A 15,450-nucleotide genomic window follows, 5' to 3' on the forward strand; every position below is an offset into this window, starting at 1 on the left:
ATATAATCAAATACATGCATGGAATTACTCATAAACATATTGTAGTTATTATACATATTAATCTGATGATCACAAATACAAGTTTCTTGACTGTGAAGCAAAAATAACACTTTTTAACTTTGTCCAAAACAAACTGAAGGAAACCAGGCTATGGAGGACTAAGACAAAGTTTAAGAGAAATCTGTAGAAAATGCATGACAAAAGTTTAAAGAAGTACTTCTTGAAATTCTACCAATTGTACTTAAAGAAACAAGAGATGCTACTTATTCACCATTAACAAAATGATTCCTGTTATTCAGGACATGGGCGAAACCCATTGACTGGAAAATTGTTACCATTGCACTCATCCTTAAAAACGTTGAAAAAAGTATTGACTAATAAGTCTTACTTCTATTACATGCACATTAATCTAAACAGAAATCAGAGCTAAGCCAGAATATCGGTAATAATAGTAATGGATACAAAACAGAGCATACAGATATGGTTGGTATATAGATTCTGGTATAGTTACAGTAGTAGACTAGTTTGCAGATGCTACCAAAAGAGGAGAATCGGAACAAACTAAAGAGGATACAAAGGAAATTCAAAAAGACTTCAACAAAATTCAAGATCAGAATAACAACTGACACATGGCACTGTTGACATGCGGAGTGTTACATGCAGGTTGCAGGTTGCAGAAATGAAAACTACTAATGTAAAATTGCAATCAAATGGGCTTAAAAAAGGCATCTATGAAAAACAATTAGACATTAGACGTTTTTGTTGCCATGTCATTGTATCCGAGGGAGCGCAATAAGTAAGGCAGTACAAGGATATACAGTTTGAAGAATATAATTTAAATCAAGGGATGTCATGTTAAAATTACATAATGAACTTAAATGACCTCATTTAAAATTGTGTAGAATTTGGTTACAGCATTAAAAAAAAAGATACTGCTGCTCTGGAATCTGTCTAAAAAAACAGTGACCAGACAAGCTAAAAGAAGTTAATTGTATAATTTTAACAGAACCTTTTTAGAGCTGAGCAATTGGGCATAATTTTCAAAATGAAAAATCAAAATCAACAGCATTGACAAGGACAGCCCAATGGATTCAGTATCACATGGAAACTGCGACAAAAATGCATTTAATACTAAGAACAAGAGGCACATGTTATTGACGCCGATACCTTGATTTCTTTAAAAAAATGTCTGGACAAGACCTTCGGATCAATCACCAATCGGCAACCAAATGAGCTAAATGGACAAAATGGCCTCTTCCCATCTCTGAGTTTCTAACGCTTCACTGATTGACAAAAGTTTTAAGTTACACCTAAAATCCCAGCAGAAGTGAACAGCTGATGCTTTTCTTCCAGGAATGATACAGTTGTCCTCTGCCTAGCAAAATTTCCTAAAAAGACCCCCCCTCCCCCCCACCAAACACAGACACATTAAGAAGCATTATTTTCTTTATTGAAAAGAGACACATTACAGTATATGACTCTCTCTGTATTAGGCTTCGGTTTTCAACAGAGTACTGTACAGCTGACACAAACTCAATATAATAACAATAACAACAATGACAATAATAACTGACATACTAAATTGTAACTGAGTAATACAAAATTGGAGCCAAAGGAAATTCATTGTTTTGTTACAATACAAACATAAATAATGTATTATAATCTTGAACTGATGTACAACATGAACATTTGACAAAAATGAGGTAATTAAAAAAATCAATAAACCAAAAATCATGTAACAAAACAACATGAAATCATAATATCAACCGTGTTTCTTTAATAATTCTTTACATCTATGTACATGCAATGACAAGCTGTGTGGAGTGTCTGTGAGCAGACTTTGCAAGCCAGAGGAAACCAATGACACAGGGACTCCATTGTAAACAACATGGTACGATTTTTCTGTACATATAAATATTTTATTGTCCCTCTCATCCCAATATAGTGTTTTTTACTTCGTTAATGAATTTCCCGCCCGTGCCTGTCGGAGGTGAATTTTTATGTTAAGACAAAATGTTTTCTTATGCATTGAGTTTTCAGCAGTAGCTGAAAACAGAATACACTGTATTAACCAGGATGTTAGAGCAGTATTATTCTAAGGAGAAAACAATTTAAGATTAAAAAGCCCTGGACTGGAAGCAAGTTCAAGGGGCAATGCACTTCTAACATCCTGCACAACTGTCTAGCGCAATTTGTAAAGGAAAACAAAACTCACTATACATTAGGCCTGTTCAAAGTCTGTCACATTTGTGAAGGGAGTGTCTTTGATCTTATAGTATGTAAATCTCTTGTCAAATGATAAAATTAAAAAAGATTTAGTATCATTTTGTACAGATAATTTGGATTCTACAGCTCTCTATGAACATCTTCAAAGGTGCACTAACGTGTTAGAAAGTGATGTAGTGATTTTATTCATAATGTGCCCAGACACAAAAATGTCAGAAAAAACATACTATTACCAAAAATCAAGGATTTAAACCAGTCCAAATTGACTAATGCCCAGGAAATTCCTGCATGTTTTATTTTTAAGATAGCGATGATTTCTGCAATAAAAGGAATTGCTGAAATCTCCAAAGACAGTCAGGCTTTGAGGTGATTGCATCTAGTAATAAAATAGCAGTGCTGCATCAGCAATTAGTTATATTACAAGCAGTCTACGCAGAACCACGTGGATCTTTGTTCACAGAAAAAAAAAATATGTCCATGATTCCGAAAAGAATAGTTGTAAGACAAAGTCGAGGAAAGGTTGCATTATAGTATGAATGACTATAATGCATGAATATCAAATATCCATAATTCCCTTAATGTGTACAACTGTACAGAAGTTAGACTACTCACCCTTTAAATGGTAACCATGAGCCATACTTATTTTATCACACGGGTAGAGGCAAGTTTAATGCAGCATTTGGTTTCAGCTTTCTTGCCCTGAGCCACCATATTCATTTACTTACATCATTATTTCTGTACCAGCTCAAAAAACCATCTATGACACCCGTCTAGAAAAATCTCCATAGTGGGACATCTAGTCTTGCACAGAATAAAAGAGGAAACCGTCTTTCAACAAAATGCTCTACTATTCATTTAAAAAAAGTTATCTCTTGATTTCAAGTGTTACTTTCTTATGGACTGGCTTTTACAGGACAGAAAGGTACTGAAACCTCCTGTGCCCACCTTCATAACAGAAGCAGTTACTTCAAAAGGCTTGTATCACCCAATACAAACCCCTTAGATGTCTTCTCAGTGCAAATGAAAACACTTCCAGTAACTACGTTATATGGATAAGGGTGTGTAATATTTCCCATTCTTTCCAACACACGGACTTTTCAGTTGCATCAGACATTTTGTGTACTGTTTTAGACTTAAATGTAGACAAATGTGAAAGTAAAAACATTTCTAACTTGTGAAACAAATGGTTTCTACTTAATTTTCAGCTTTTCTTCCATTGTTACTAAAAGGTTGTGATATATATATATGTATAAACTGCTACCTGTAATGATTTCTAAACTTTTTTATTCCTTAGTTCATATTCCGAATTTCCACTCCATACTTCTACACTCTTCCGAGCAGAATGCCAACCAAACCAGATGACGAAACAGCTTCTGCTATGTCTACTGAAGCACAGCCTGGTAAGAAAGCAAGAAAAAAAAACCTAAGTACAGTGAAACCAGCTTTCTGAGACCTGATGGAAAAGAGCTGTCCGAAAGAAGCAACTTGTAACCAGAAATGCGTACAAGAAAAACACGTGTCCTCTTCCCATTGCTTGGTTTACCAAGCATGGGAACATTATCTGTGGCAGGTTGCTTCGTGTACTTTAAAACATTCCTTTTGATTACTCAAAATATATAAAATAAAACTGTCTGTACAAAATACAAAAATGTCTAGGTCTATACAAAAATAAAGTATAGACAAGGCATGATATTACACATTTGTATCTGTAAAAGAATGGTTTAAGACCATTTCAAGTTTCCAAGCGCTCTCCAGCAGTAAAATCTTTGTGCAACATGACTGATTTTCTTCACGATGATGAGAATGCAATTATACCTGCTGTAAGTGATTCAATGATTAGTGCTGAAGCCAACTTCCAGTCCTGCAGTATTTGAAAAAAGGACAGGGCAGGGCAAAATAAAATAAGAAGGAAGGCGAAGGACCGTCCCAATCAAGGCTTTCAGATTATGCAGACTTTTCACAGAAAACACTTGGTTAACACTTGGGTGGTTGAAAAATAAAAAAAGTGATTCAATTAAATTATTAAAAAAGTATTAACAGCTCCTATTCACTGGCCTTCAGTCATGCTTAATCGCATACTATTAACACAATTTGCTCTGTCCTCGTGTACAAATATGAAATTACATTAAAAACTCGGCATTGAAGTCATTCTGAAGAAAACGAATAAACTTGATTTCTAATTTTGAAGAGACATCACAACACAGTGGCAGATGCTTAAAAAATGACCCTTCCTAATCTCCGAATCAATATGTTGTCTGCAAGTTGTCACGACAGCTTGTGAAGCAAGCCTCAGGATACTGGCTGCATGGGGTTGTGCTACAGACTGACAGGGCAGGGCAGAACTTGGACTCTCAGCGTGCAGAAACAGCTCAGACACAGAGTGTAACCTGAAGAGCCCAGGACCCTTTTTGGCATGGTGCTCAATTTTTTCCTTCAACAAAGCATTCCAGGAAGCAGCAGGAAAGCCATGCAGTTCATTAGTGTCTCTGTCAAAAGACCTAAAAGTGACCAACAAAAGGAAGAACAACCTTTAACAATTGCCACTGGCCATGCCCTTTCAGATCTGTACCTAGAGCTCAGAGAAATCAGTAGCGGCATTACAAAGAGATGAGACACAGTCCTGCTCAGGAGAAAGAAAAAGTCTGGATTAACAGGGGCAACTGGAATGTCTTGGCCTGGGCAATTCTGATCACACTTGTTTCTCAGTGGTTTTATTACTATAGCTACTTGCAGAGTTTTCAGACCTATTCAAACGGTTTTCAAAAGTCACCACAAAACAAATTTTAGGTTATTTTTCCCTTAGAAATCAAATGGTCTAAAATAACAATTATGTACAGTTTTCCTCCTTCTTTTTTTATAAATTACAACACCACCAAAAAAAGTTTACAAAATATTTACAGAACAGGATTCGGGAACCACAAAAGCCCTTCCCTTGATAGCAGAAACTGGTTTAGGAGATAGAGTGGGAGACTGGCCAAACGAAAAAGGAAATCACTTAGCAGAAACAAGTGCTAATGTTAATAGGATGCCACAGAATGACTGGCCATGTTCTTATCCCATGCTCTGCTTCCAGGTCAACATTAGTTTTATTGCAATGTCTTCTGAAATTTGAGGTGATGGAATCAATAAATATTTAGCACTCAATTAGTTGAGAAAATGAAAATTAATCTGATTCCCACTACATAACATTTCAGCAGCCAAAGCATGAGAAAACTGTTTCAGCACCTTAATGCAGCTGTCGAAAATCACACATCACAACTTGCATAGGTATTTGTCAATCATTTTAAAGGAAAGGTCTCCACTGAGACCCCCACAAAATACTTTTATATTCTGTCACAGCACATGCTGCTTTCAAAATCTACGATAATACTGAGAATAACAAAAAAGCTTAGGATGCAATGTCTCATTTGGGAAAAACTAAGCCTTCTCCCATCTCTGTACATGGAGAGGCCCAGGGGAACTTCACTAGCCCACCAGACCAAGTGAAGGCTTGGGTGAGCCAGGGTTGTGTCATGAGGAGCTCAGGTTTCACAGGGACTAACTGCCTGTGTCTGGGTGCCGCTTGCAGGTCGGTAGTGTATTTAGGTGTTAGCGAATGGAGAGGCCACCCGATCACTGAGGTACTTTTTAAGCATCTCCCTGACTTCTAACTCATAATGGAGCCTTCAGTCATGCAATCAGCTACGACACACGTGTTCACAATAAGGGAATCAGTTTTGACTGCTAGAAAAAAAATTAAATCGATAAGGAATTCTTCTGGAATATTGATTTTACCTATGAGTTCCCAAACACCTACTGAGTTAATGTTTACAGCAGAGAATTACTGATTTTTGTGAAGAGATTAGACTTAAAAATACCGTGGTGTCAAAACCAAAACGTCCAAATTCGGTACAAGTATTGGGAAAAGAAAAACATAAATCCCTTTGATTTATTTAGAAATACTGTCATGATGAGGAACCACTTTCTCTTTTTTCATACCGGTTACCACACCACCTCTCCTGCCATACTGGTGTGGGTCCAATTTCAAAAGTCGACCACTTAACAGTTTAAATATGTTTTTGCCAATGTATGGTTTCTGGCCCCTAAACCGTGCAACAGCTTAATATAATTGAGCTGTTTGATACAGAAAAATATGGTATTTTTTTACTTTTGCAGAACTTCCAAATACACCCATTGGTCCAGCACAGCATACATAAAGAAAATGCTGTTGCAAAGAACAATTGCCTTTTGTTGTTATTAAAAAACAAAAAAAATAAAGTTACACGCATGCATTCTCACTTCAGCTATGAAATGGAATGGATATTTCCAATTTCCCCAACTTTTTATACCAAAATATTTTTTTCACATTTTTTTTTTGCTCATCAAAAAACACAAAACACAAAGGAAATTGCATAATTTAATCAAATAATCACAACAGTTGGTGAAAACAATGATGTGGTTTGTCTTTTCTCGTCAATAAATACAAAACTGAAATACCTGACAAAGGGCAAAGGGGGAAATAAAAAAAATTAGCTGGAAATGCTAATATAAAAGGAATGAAACAGCAGCAACTCTCAATGAAAGCTGCTCCTGAAAAAGGGGGTACTTTTTAAAAGCACCTTATTCTAAATGCTACTTGTGGCTTTGCTTCTGCTCTTATATTTATTATACAATCTTGTCCTCCTTCACTTATGTACATGCCTGCTGCCGCTCTGCTTGCCTTGGATGAGACGGGTAGTGACTTGCTCAGAAATTAAGAATCCAGATATTCCAGCGAGAGGCCTGGCTCTGCGGCCCTTGCCTTCCAAGTGGGACCCCACTCCTGCGTGAACCCCAGGGGTTAAAGACGAGAAGCGTGCCGTTGAAGAGAAGAGACGGAGAGAGCAGACTCGCCTAAATGAGCGTAACGAAGCTGGCTTTCCCAGAGCGCAGGTTATCTTCGTCGTGTTTGAGGCACTCCAAGACGACAAACCGAGGGTGCTGTCCCTTTCTGGTCTTGAATCACGGCGTTGCTCTCCGTTACAGAATGTGTGTGGAGAGCAGCTAGCAAGGGAGTGAGTGAAGAGGCGAAAAGGAGTGATGTCTCTCCCAAAAGTTTCTCAGGTTGTAGCTGTGTGCCTGTGAGAGGAGTGGAGTCTTCCCATCTTAGCCAAGCTAAAACGGGACTTAAAATAACAATTTCAATAATCATGAGTGTAGGTTAATACTCCTGTGGAAACAGGAGGCCTGCTAGTGTCCTTGAGAAACAAGTGTCTTAGTAGTGGTTCCAACCTCAACCTCTGAATCTTCTCCAGCAAGCTTTTGTGTTGCAGGTATTCTTTAAAATATTTGTTTAGAGACAGATAATAAACAGATTCATGTTGCGGGAGAGAAAACTGCTCACTGCAGTACCGGAGGTCTCCTCCAGGTGGCGGCGAGACTTCCGAGCTCAGATGATTGTGGGCATCCTCCCCCCACTACTGCTGCAGCTATTGTTGCGGTTGTTGTTCTTGCGGGACAGGTTGGGGGTGGCCATCAACGTGAAGCGCTCATCGGGACAGCCGTACTGTAGTAGCGTGTCGACGCACTCCTGGCTGCCCGCCTGCCGGGCGTAAGCCAGGGCTGTGTTTCCGTGGGTATCCCGCGCCATCACGTCCACGCCGTACTGCAGCACCGGGGAGAGAAAAGAAGAGAATAATTCTCAATCAGAAAACAGCCATTAAGATCGAGTTTAAGATCACTGTGGCTACACACTCATTTCACGAGTTCCACAGATATTATCACCAGCGCTTAGGAACCTCAACAGCATTCCAAACGTATGTCAATATAAACAATTGACAAAAAACAAAAGTTGCTCATATTTGGTTAAACACGCCTTAAGAATACACAGTTTTTCTTAATTAGGACGAATTAGTTCACACTTTTAACTCTTTTCGGCAACAGTCAATTTGATGAAGAGTTCGAGGATGCCACACGCTGTTCGTAACAATTGAGCGCTGGGCGACAGACAGCTGGAGAATCTTTGTCTCAGTGTTCCCAGCACACTGTTCACCTCCCATCATCTCAGGTCTTACTAAATCCGACTTCAAAACGGTTAAAGTCCGTACCCTATGTTTACGGTGTATAAAACCAAATAAAATCAAGACAATTGTAAAAGTAAACTACTGTGAATAAATTAAATGCGATGTTAATACAACACCCTTAGTCATTTTTAGAAACAAAAAAACCTTACATAATCCCTAGTTTAATTATAAAAATGTGATTAATCATTTATTAATTAGCCATTAAACAGACTAGAATGAATACTCAGCAAAAAACAAGAAAAAATGATTGAGAATGTTATTGATGAGAAAGGATCATTGAGAATAAAGAACTGAAAATAACTGTTGAGTCTGGATATGTCTATGGACTTGTGACACTTCTGTTTTCCATACATTCAACCCCCACCACTAACAAGTCTTCTCTTCATGCTTTACATGAAACTAATAACTGTCAACCAAGGCTTAGTTTAAGAATGAGGTTTAGTACGCCTATATAACAGGAATTATAACGTGCAACTGTTTTATGTGGTAGCATATCCCTTAGATTGGGAGTGGGCCCAGTTTGCCTTGTTTACATGCATCCTTACAGGAAATTAGCTTTTCAATTCACAGGTTTTGTGTTACGCGGCACATTTCAGGAACACACCTGCGGTGTAAATAGTGAACCCTGTATAACAAGAATCGCCCACTCACGCAATCTGCAACGCTGCTCTTTCCGGCTAACGGCGTGAGAAACCCCGCTCTTCAGCTGTGGGCAGGAGGCTCTTACCCATATCAGGAGCTGGGCCAGGACCACGTTGCCCTTGCGGCAGGCCAGGTGCAGAGCCGTGCGCCCGTCGCCCTCCCCGCAGGTCTCGTTGACCTCATCCCGGGTGCCGTGGGCCAGCAGCAGCACCACGGCGCGCAGGTCCTCCTCGGCCGACGCCCTCAGCAGCTGCTGCCCCAGCGGCAGGTCGGCACACGCCAGCGGTGCCAGGAAGAGCTTTTGCTCGTACTTGGCCCTGATCCAGCGCTCCCGTTCCTCCCTGCCAACGACACGGCGGCACGAACCATCAGCGCGCTGTGCCGAAGCCGAGCAAGAGCGCCCACGCTCCTGCACAGCAGCACGACTGGCGAAGCTCGGCTCTTCTATTCTGAAATTTTAGGAATACACAGCACAAGCCGCAAGCTGCCCCTCCTTGTAAGAGTATTTGCTGATGACCTCTTCCCCATAATACCTTAACATAATACCCCTTTGGCTTGAGCATTCAAGTTCTGATCACAGATTTTTGCCTGGAAAAATGTGCATGCATAATCTGTAATTCAACTAAATGGAACATCACTGGAATACTTTTTCAAAGTAGTTTACAAACCAAAACAGGACAATCAGTGCTCTTCACGCAAATAGAACAGACGTGTTAAAACTAAAACTTCATCATCTTATGTTTTAAGGCAGACTGGCACATTTTTATTAATGAGTGTGCCTGGAAGAGAGAGAGACAAAGAAGCAGTTCCCTTTATTGTGTTTTGGAACTGCAGGTACAGAGTATGTCCACAATGCCCATCTCAAAACAGGGATGTTTACCAATATTGTATGGAGCAACAGTGTTGTTTTATTCAGTGTGTGGAGTTTGTACAGCCTGAGAACTGGCCCTGTTTGCAACATTCATCCTGATCCTATGTAGTGATAGTGTTAATCCGCTTCTAATCCCCACAGTGTAAACAGATCCATTCTCTGCCAATCGGGATTAGTTTTGCCTCACTTCCTGCTACAAGTAGAATGACCCTGCACTGACCGGAGGAGTCATTCTGATGTGGGGAAGCATGTGAGATATTAAGCTGTCCCTACAAACATAAGGATCCTTACGATTCCTGAGAACATAAAATAGTGCCTAATCTAATTGCTTAGCTACATCACATTAAACAGTTCACACTCTGTTACGTATTTGTTTACTGACTTCCAATGTAGATGCGTTGCGCACGATTAGCACCTTTACATACAGTGTATAATTTGAGTTAGGAAAAAAGTTAATTCATTTCAAATGTATTCAGCTGGTAAAAGATACAAAACATTTTATTCTGTTAAGAAAAAACATACTAAGGTAAAAGATTGGTAGATCCACTCTTTAAAATAAGCAACACATTTGGCAAAGATTCTTAATATCGCACTTTTTCAAGTCAGACTGCTTCTTTAATGATTTAAAGTTATATCTAGGGGGCTTGAGCAATGGGGAAGTTTTGAATTATGCAAAACTTCACTTCACTACTGTGAAATAAAAACATTCACATCACATGGTTCCATGTTTGCCCCTTCCTTATTAAAGGCTTAGGTAGAAACACAGTTGTGTTCAAGGTAATTAAACTCAGCTGAGCCAGAAAATAAAATATGGTCTCAAAAGGGTTAACTCTTTGGGAAGGGAAGCGCTTTGGCTGAGGTAATTATAAATTAGCTGTGTATAGTATTTAATGCCATTGCATGGTGGAGATATCAGTTTATCACAGAGGCAGACACATAAAAATAGCCGATCGATGGCCAGGGAATCAATAACACGGTGACATCCTTCTTAATCAAAGCAGGGCCGAATGTGACTGTCTCAAACATGCTGCAACACAGAAAGATTTTCTGTCCCTGGGAAGAGATCGGAGAAGGGTTAGGTGGCTGGGCAGGGTTATATCAAACACTTTCATCATGCGCAGCTCCACACTTTAACACAATGCTCATATGTGTTTATATATTTTTCTTCTTCCATGCTCTGTTCAAATCTGAAACAACCCAAAATTGCAATGTTCTAAAATGAAGACCTTAGCCATTTAAACGTTTTTAAAAAGGCTCTATACTTATTACAATGAGTATTAAGAGAGGAATTAGGACTATGATCAATGCTAAGGACATAATTAATAGAATTTAAAAGATTCACATCTGCCCTTTTAAACTCGTTTATCATATTTGTGGTAGAGTACACTGTCTAGAAATAATATGCAAGAAAATACTTCAGAATATGGAGCTTTAAGGTGATTTTGATCATTTTAATATGCACAATAGTTCCACAATGCGGGCACTGCAACTTGTGAGTGAGCTACAATCCACTACAAAAGAGGAATTCTACATGAGAATGCCTGCAGTACTTTTATCACAGAGCCATGTAGACAGTGCCCACTGCGCTCAGATTCTGACAGCCAAGAGAATATATGCTTATTTGACCTAAACAAGCAATTAGTTTACATCGAAACGATTAATTAGCTGTAACTGTCATCACTTGCTTGTGCTCTCCAACACTGTCCAGTAGTACTGTCACCTAAACAGTCAAGAAAGCTTCACAGTTGCCTTAGGGCTTATTTCACACACCCATACATTACATGCTGCCAGTGGAGAGCTGCTTTTCACTGTAACAAATACTCCTCCTGCAGCAAACTTAATTGCCGTCTTCAATTTGGCCAGATTTCAAATCTGTTCCCATTCACAAATCTCATTAGTTTTCTCCGGGGGAAGGCACTCCCAGTTGTCTTTGACATGAAATAGAGCAAACGTCTTGACATCTATCAGTCCAACAGTTCCTCCTTACAGGATGAAAGCACAGCCTACAGAATTTACACATAACTAATATTGTAATATTTGGAGTTAAAGGCTTATTACCATCCTCTGATCATTTTTACCACAGTCCTGGATGCAGAGATGCTAGCTGAACGGTAGCGAGGTCAGATCGCAGCGAAAGAACACCTCAGGAGAAACAGCTGCATTAGCAAAATGGGCTATATGCAGCGTTTAACTGTAGTGGAACAAGTAATAGGTTTATTCCATGCTGAAAAAAAGAAGAAAGAGAACACAACGTTTCGGCCGTGGAGCCTTCTTCAGGTGTCACGGCCTGATTTTCTCTCTTCTTTTTTTCAGCATGGAATAAACCTATTACTTGTTCCTTTGCAGCCTACGCATGCTGACGCAGCTCCCCACCTGAACTGTTTAACTGTAGTGCCTACTTCTTCAACGTCAATAAAAAGAAAGCAAGCCACACACGATAAATCACTCAAAGAGGTAAAGTAAAAAGTTCAGCAAAGCACTGTAGTATGGTGAAAATAACCAGGAAGCAGGTGTTTAAGAAACATTACCCAAATTAAGTTCAGATCCTCTCACAATGGACCTGTGGTGGTTATCGGTCTTCTCTCGCCTTATTCATTACTGGCCCCGGAGGAGGGGAGGGACCAGCCTGCTCTGGGAAACTACTGGTGCAGTGCAGGGCAATAAGAATACCCGCTGGCCTCCAATCTTGCAGAAATTCCCCCTGGACAGAGTGGGGGTACTGGGGCTGCTGGTAATACCCGGCTAGCAGCAAGGAATTTGCAAGGCTCTCTTCCTGCCTCCCGGAGAAAGTGGGGAGGTCGGGCCAAGGAGGCATGGACGAGGGGATGGGAACAATGCAGCAGAGAGGCGCGAGGGGGTGGGGGCCGGCTGGCGAGAGGGGCTGCAGCTCGGCAGGGGCAGTCCTTTCTCTGTGGCAGAGGAAATGCTCAGCAGTTCACTGCCCACTGGCACGCATGCCTTCCCTCCTAGCCCCGGTTGCTAGGGGGGGTAAATGCAGGCAGCGTTTCGCAAACGACAGGCAGGCAGGCCAGACAACAGAATCATACATGTCCACAGACAGCATGTACAAAAGAAAAGGGAAGGGGGGGGGGGGGGGGGGCACACCGATTTTGGGGGTTAATTACTGCTGCACGTTACAAATATACAGATCTATACTGTAAGGTGCTTTAGGAGAGGGGAAAGAACACTGATTTTTCCACTAAATGCTGGGACCAACCCATAAATAATCCCCAGAGATGTGTGGTCAATAACGTTGAGCGTGCTCTGCACGCCAGAGAGTGTTTTATGATCCTGCGGGATTGGAGGAGTGAGAAGGGAGAAAAATAAATAAAATCCAGCTATTGAGCTTATTATGATGATTATTGTGAAAAAGACGCTCGAATCTGCCATGTCACACGCTAATGTTTTTTTGTATGTGTTCTTATTCCTTAATCGATGTAATCGTTTGGGATCATGAGCAAAGCCTCACGGCTGAAAGCTTCCTTCACATCCCTACAAATGTCAAACAAGAAAATCCCTCCTGTCACACGTCCGCACAAAAAAAAACAACAAATGATTGAATTGGCAAGTGAAAAAGATTACTTAAATCAACACCGAGGTGTTCCTGAAGGGCAGACCAGAAACTGCTGCACTTGTGTCAGATCCTACAGCGAAAATATAAGGTAGGAACCGATTCAATCAGTACACGTTTCCTTTAGCTTTATTAGTTTTACACTGAGTGCTTGGAGACCAGGCAGCACCACAGCCAGAACTCTTGCTGGACTAACTGGCTGGATAAAAACAAGAAACTAGTGTTCTTCCCTTAAAGAACAGTAAGTGCCTGAATCACCGCAGGGTGTATTTTAAAGAACGCAATAAATATTAAAGCTGAAGACAACCAGCTGAGCTACAAATGAGATCTAAGTTAGTTTTTGAATAAATTTGAGCTTTGCAACACATACACAGCCAGGATATGCTATACACACTGAGAACTTAAATGACTTAAAAGAACCTAATGACTTTACTGCAGCAAAGTCAAGATGTTTGCATATATTTTGTATATGAACATACACTTCACTGTGGTCAGTAATGATTTAGATTCTTGCAATCAAAGAAAAGCAGAGATTTAAACATGGTCTGTGAGATGTAGTTTTTCCTTGCGTGAGCTTTTGCTTGCTATAGCTTTTCTATAGCTATTTGTCCTTTCCCTCGCTGAAGCTACATTTTCCTTACCAAAGCACAGCTCTAGACCAAAAAGGCGCAGCTCTGCATACTACACCAATAGTAACCAAGTTCTAATGTTATTTCTACGGAACAAAAAAAACAGTTGACGGAAGAGTGGTGTCGACAAGTGTTTTAGTCACCTCTCGCACATGCAGCTAATGGAAAACTAATGGATCTCCAGTGCCTATCTGCCCCCAAAACACATACGTTCAGATGTTTGGTTATTTTAATGTGCATGTTTTTCAAAGGCTAGAAGGTGCCGTCTTTTTTTAAAAAAACAAAGGAGCTGCTTCCCTTGTGCACACTGACCAGCAGCACTGCTCTTTAACACAATGGAAGTGGACAACATGGCAGCAGCAGTGATTCAGCTGCAGGGAATGCTGTTGAGTTTACTACTCTGTGTAAAGGAGATGATGAACTTTCCTAGAGCCCCTGGTGCAGCTTTTATCAGTGGCTGTCAGTACTTGAGCCTTGAAAACAGCTATACAGGGCTTACAATTTACCACGTGCGGACTGCAGACAGCAACTTCCACCTCAGGTATACACATGCTTTTGGCATTGTAATAGTGTTTAATTATTAAAATGATCAAGATGATGCAACCTTACACCACAGAGGGGAAAAGCATGTAAAGAAGTGCAAAACACAGACCCAAGTGCAAAAAAGCAAATTTCATCTAAGATCAAAGAGAATGTAACTGTCTCTCTTGGTCTTTGCTCTGTACAGCCAGTCACTGTGCAGGTTTGCTCACAAAAATCAGATCAGTGTGTAACTGCTCCATCGCAAAACATGCTCTCTTCCAATTCTTCCAAGGGCAGAGTTTACACTAAGTTTCACAATATGAATTAGATACAAATGAAAATATCAAGTCTAAAATATTTGTATTTGTACAGTGAATCATAAACATTCACTGTAACTGCCAAGTTTCCAGACATCAATACTTTCAAGAGACGCCTATGAAAATTGGAACAGAACAGAGCAAACAACATCCAACAACAGTGGATACAGCTACTAAGAGCCTTAGTGAAAAATCCCGATTGCAGGCTTCTTCAATCATTCACGATGATTACCTTGAGATTAAGATGAATAATGAAGATGATAATTAAACTGAGAAAAAAAAAACAGTGTCCGCCTAGGCATGTTTTCAGGCACATTTGGGATTCATTTAAAACTCGGTAATCTGTTAGCAATAAGAAGTAACATGCAACCATTATCTTCTAATTTGTGTCTTGGAGTGCATATCTTAGAAAAGTACAGCGCGGTAATTGGAATAATTACCCACACACCACAACACTTCTTCAAGAGCCTGCGCCTGTGAGGGCTCAGAATAACTGGGCCGCAGGCTCGCTCACTGGCACTGCAGACTGGGGTACCTGCCTACGCCTGTGCACAAACTACCATTCACACTGTGTTTGTCTCACTTATCACTTTGGATTAAGCCTGCGCGCCGAGTGCTGAAATTATGATGA

General features: G+C 40.2%; 1 protein-coding gene across 2 annotated transcripts in view; it reads right to left on the reverse strand.

Annotated features, from left to right (window-relative positions):
• Window positions 1–6,373: 6,373 nt before the first annotated feature.
• Window positions 6,374–15,450, reverse strand: part of agap1 (ArfGAP with GTPase domain, ankyrin repeat and PH domain 1) — a 242,445-nt gene continuing 233,368 nt past the window's right edge. The window contains exons 19-20 of one of the 2 annotated variants that reach the window (XM_088930493.1): window positions 8,995–9,250; window positions 6,374–7,849 (exon numbers count right to left, since the gene is read on the reverse strand). In XM_088930493.1, coding sequence (XP_088786619.1) covers window positions 7,634–7,849; window positions 8,995–9,250 — 472 coding nt within the window. In that variant the 3' untranslated portion in view covers window positions 6,374–7,633. The remainder of the gene's footprint in view (window positions 7,850–8,994; window positions 9,251–15,450) is intronic. The other variant, XM_088930492.1, reaches the window with a different exon arrangement.

This window comes from Atractosteus spatula, chromosome 13 (genome assembly GCF_055471065.1).
Source record: "Atractosteus spatula isolate fAtrSpa1 chromosome 13, fAtrSpa1.hap1, whole genome shotgun sequence".
NCBI classification, from domain to species: Eukaryota; Metazoa; Chordata; class Actinopteri; order Semionotiformes; family Lepisosteidae; genus Atractosteus; species Atractosteus spatula.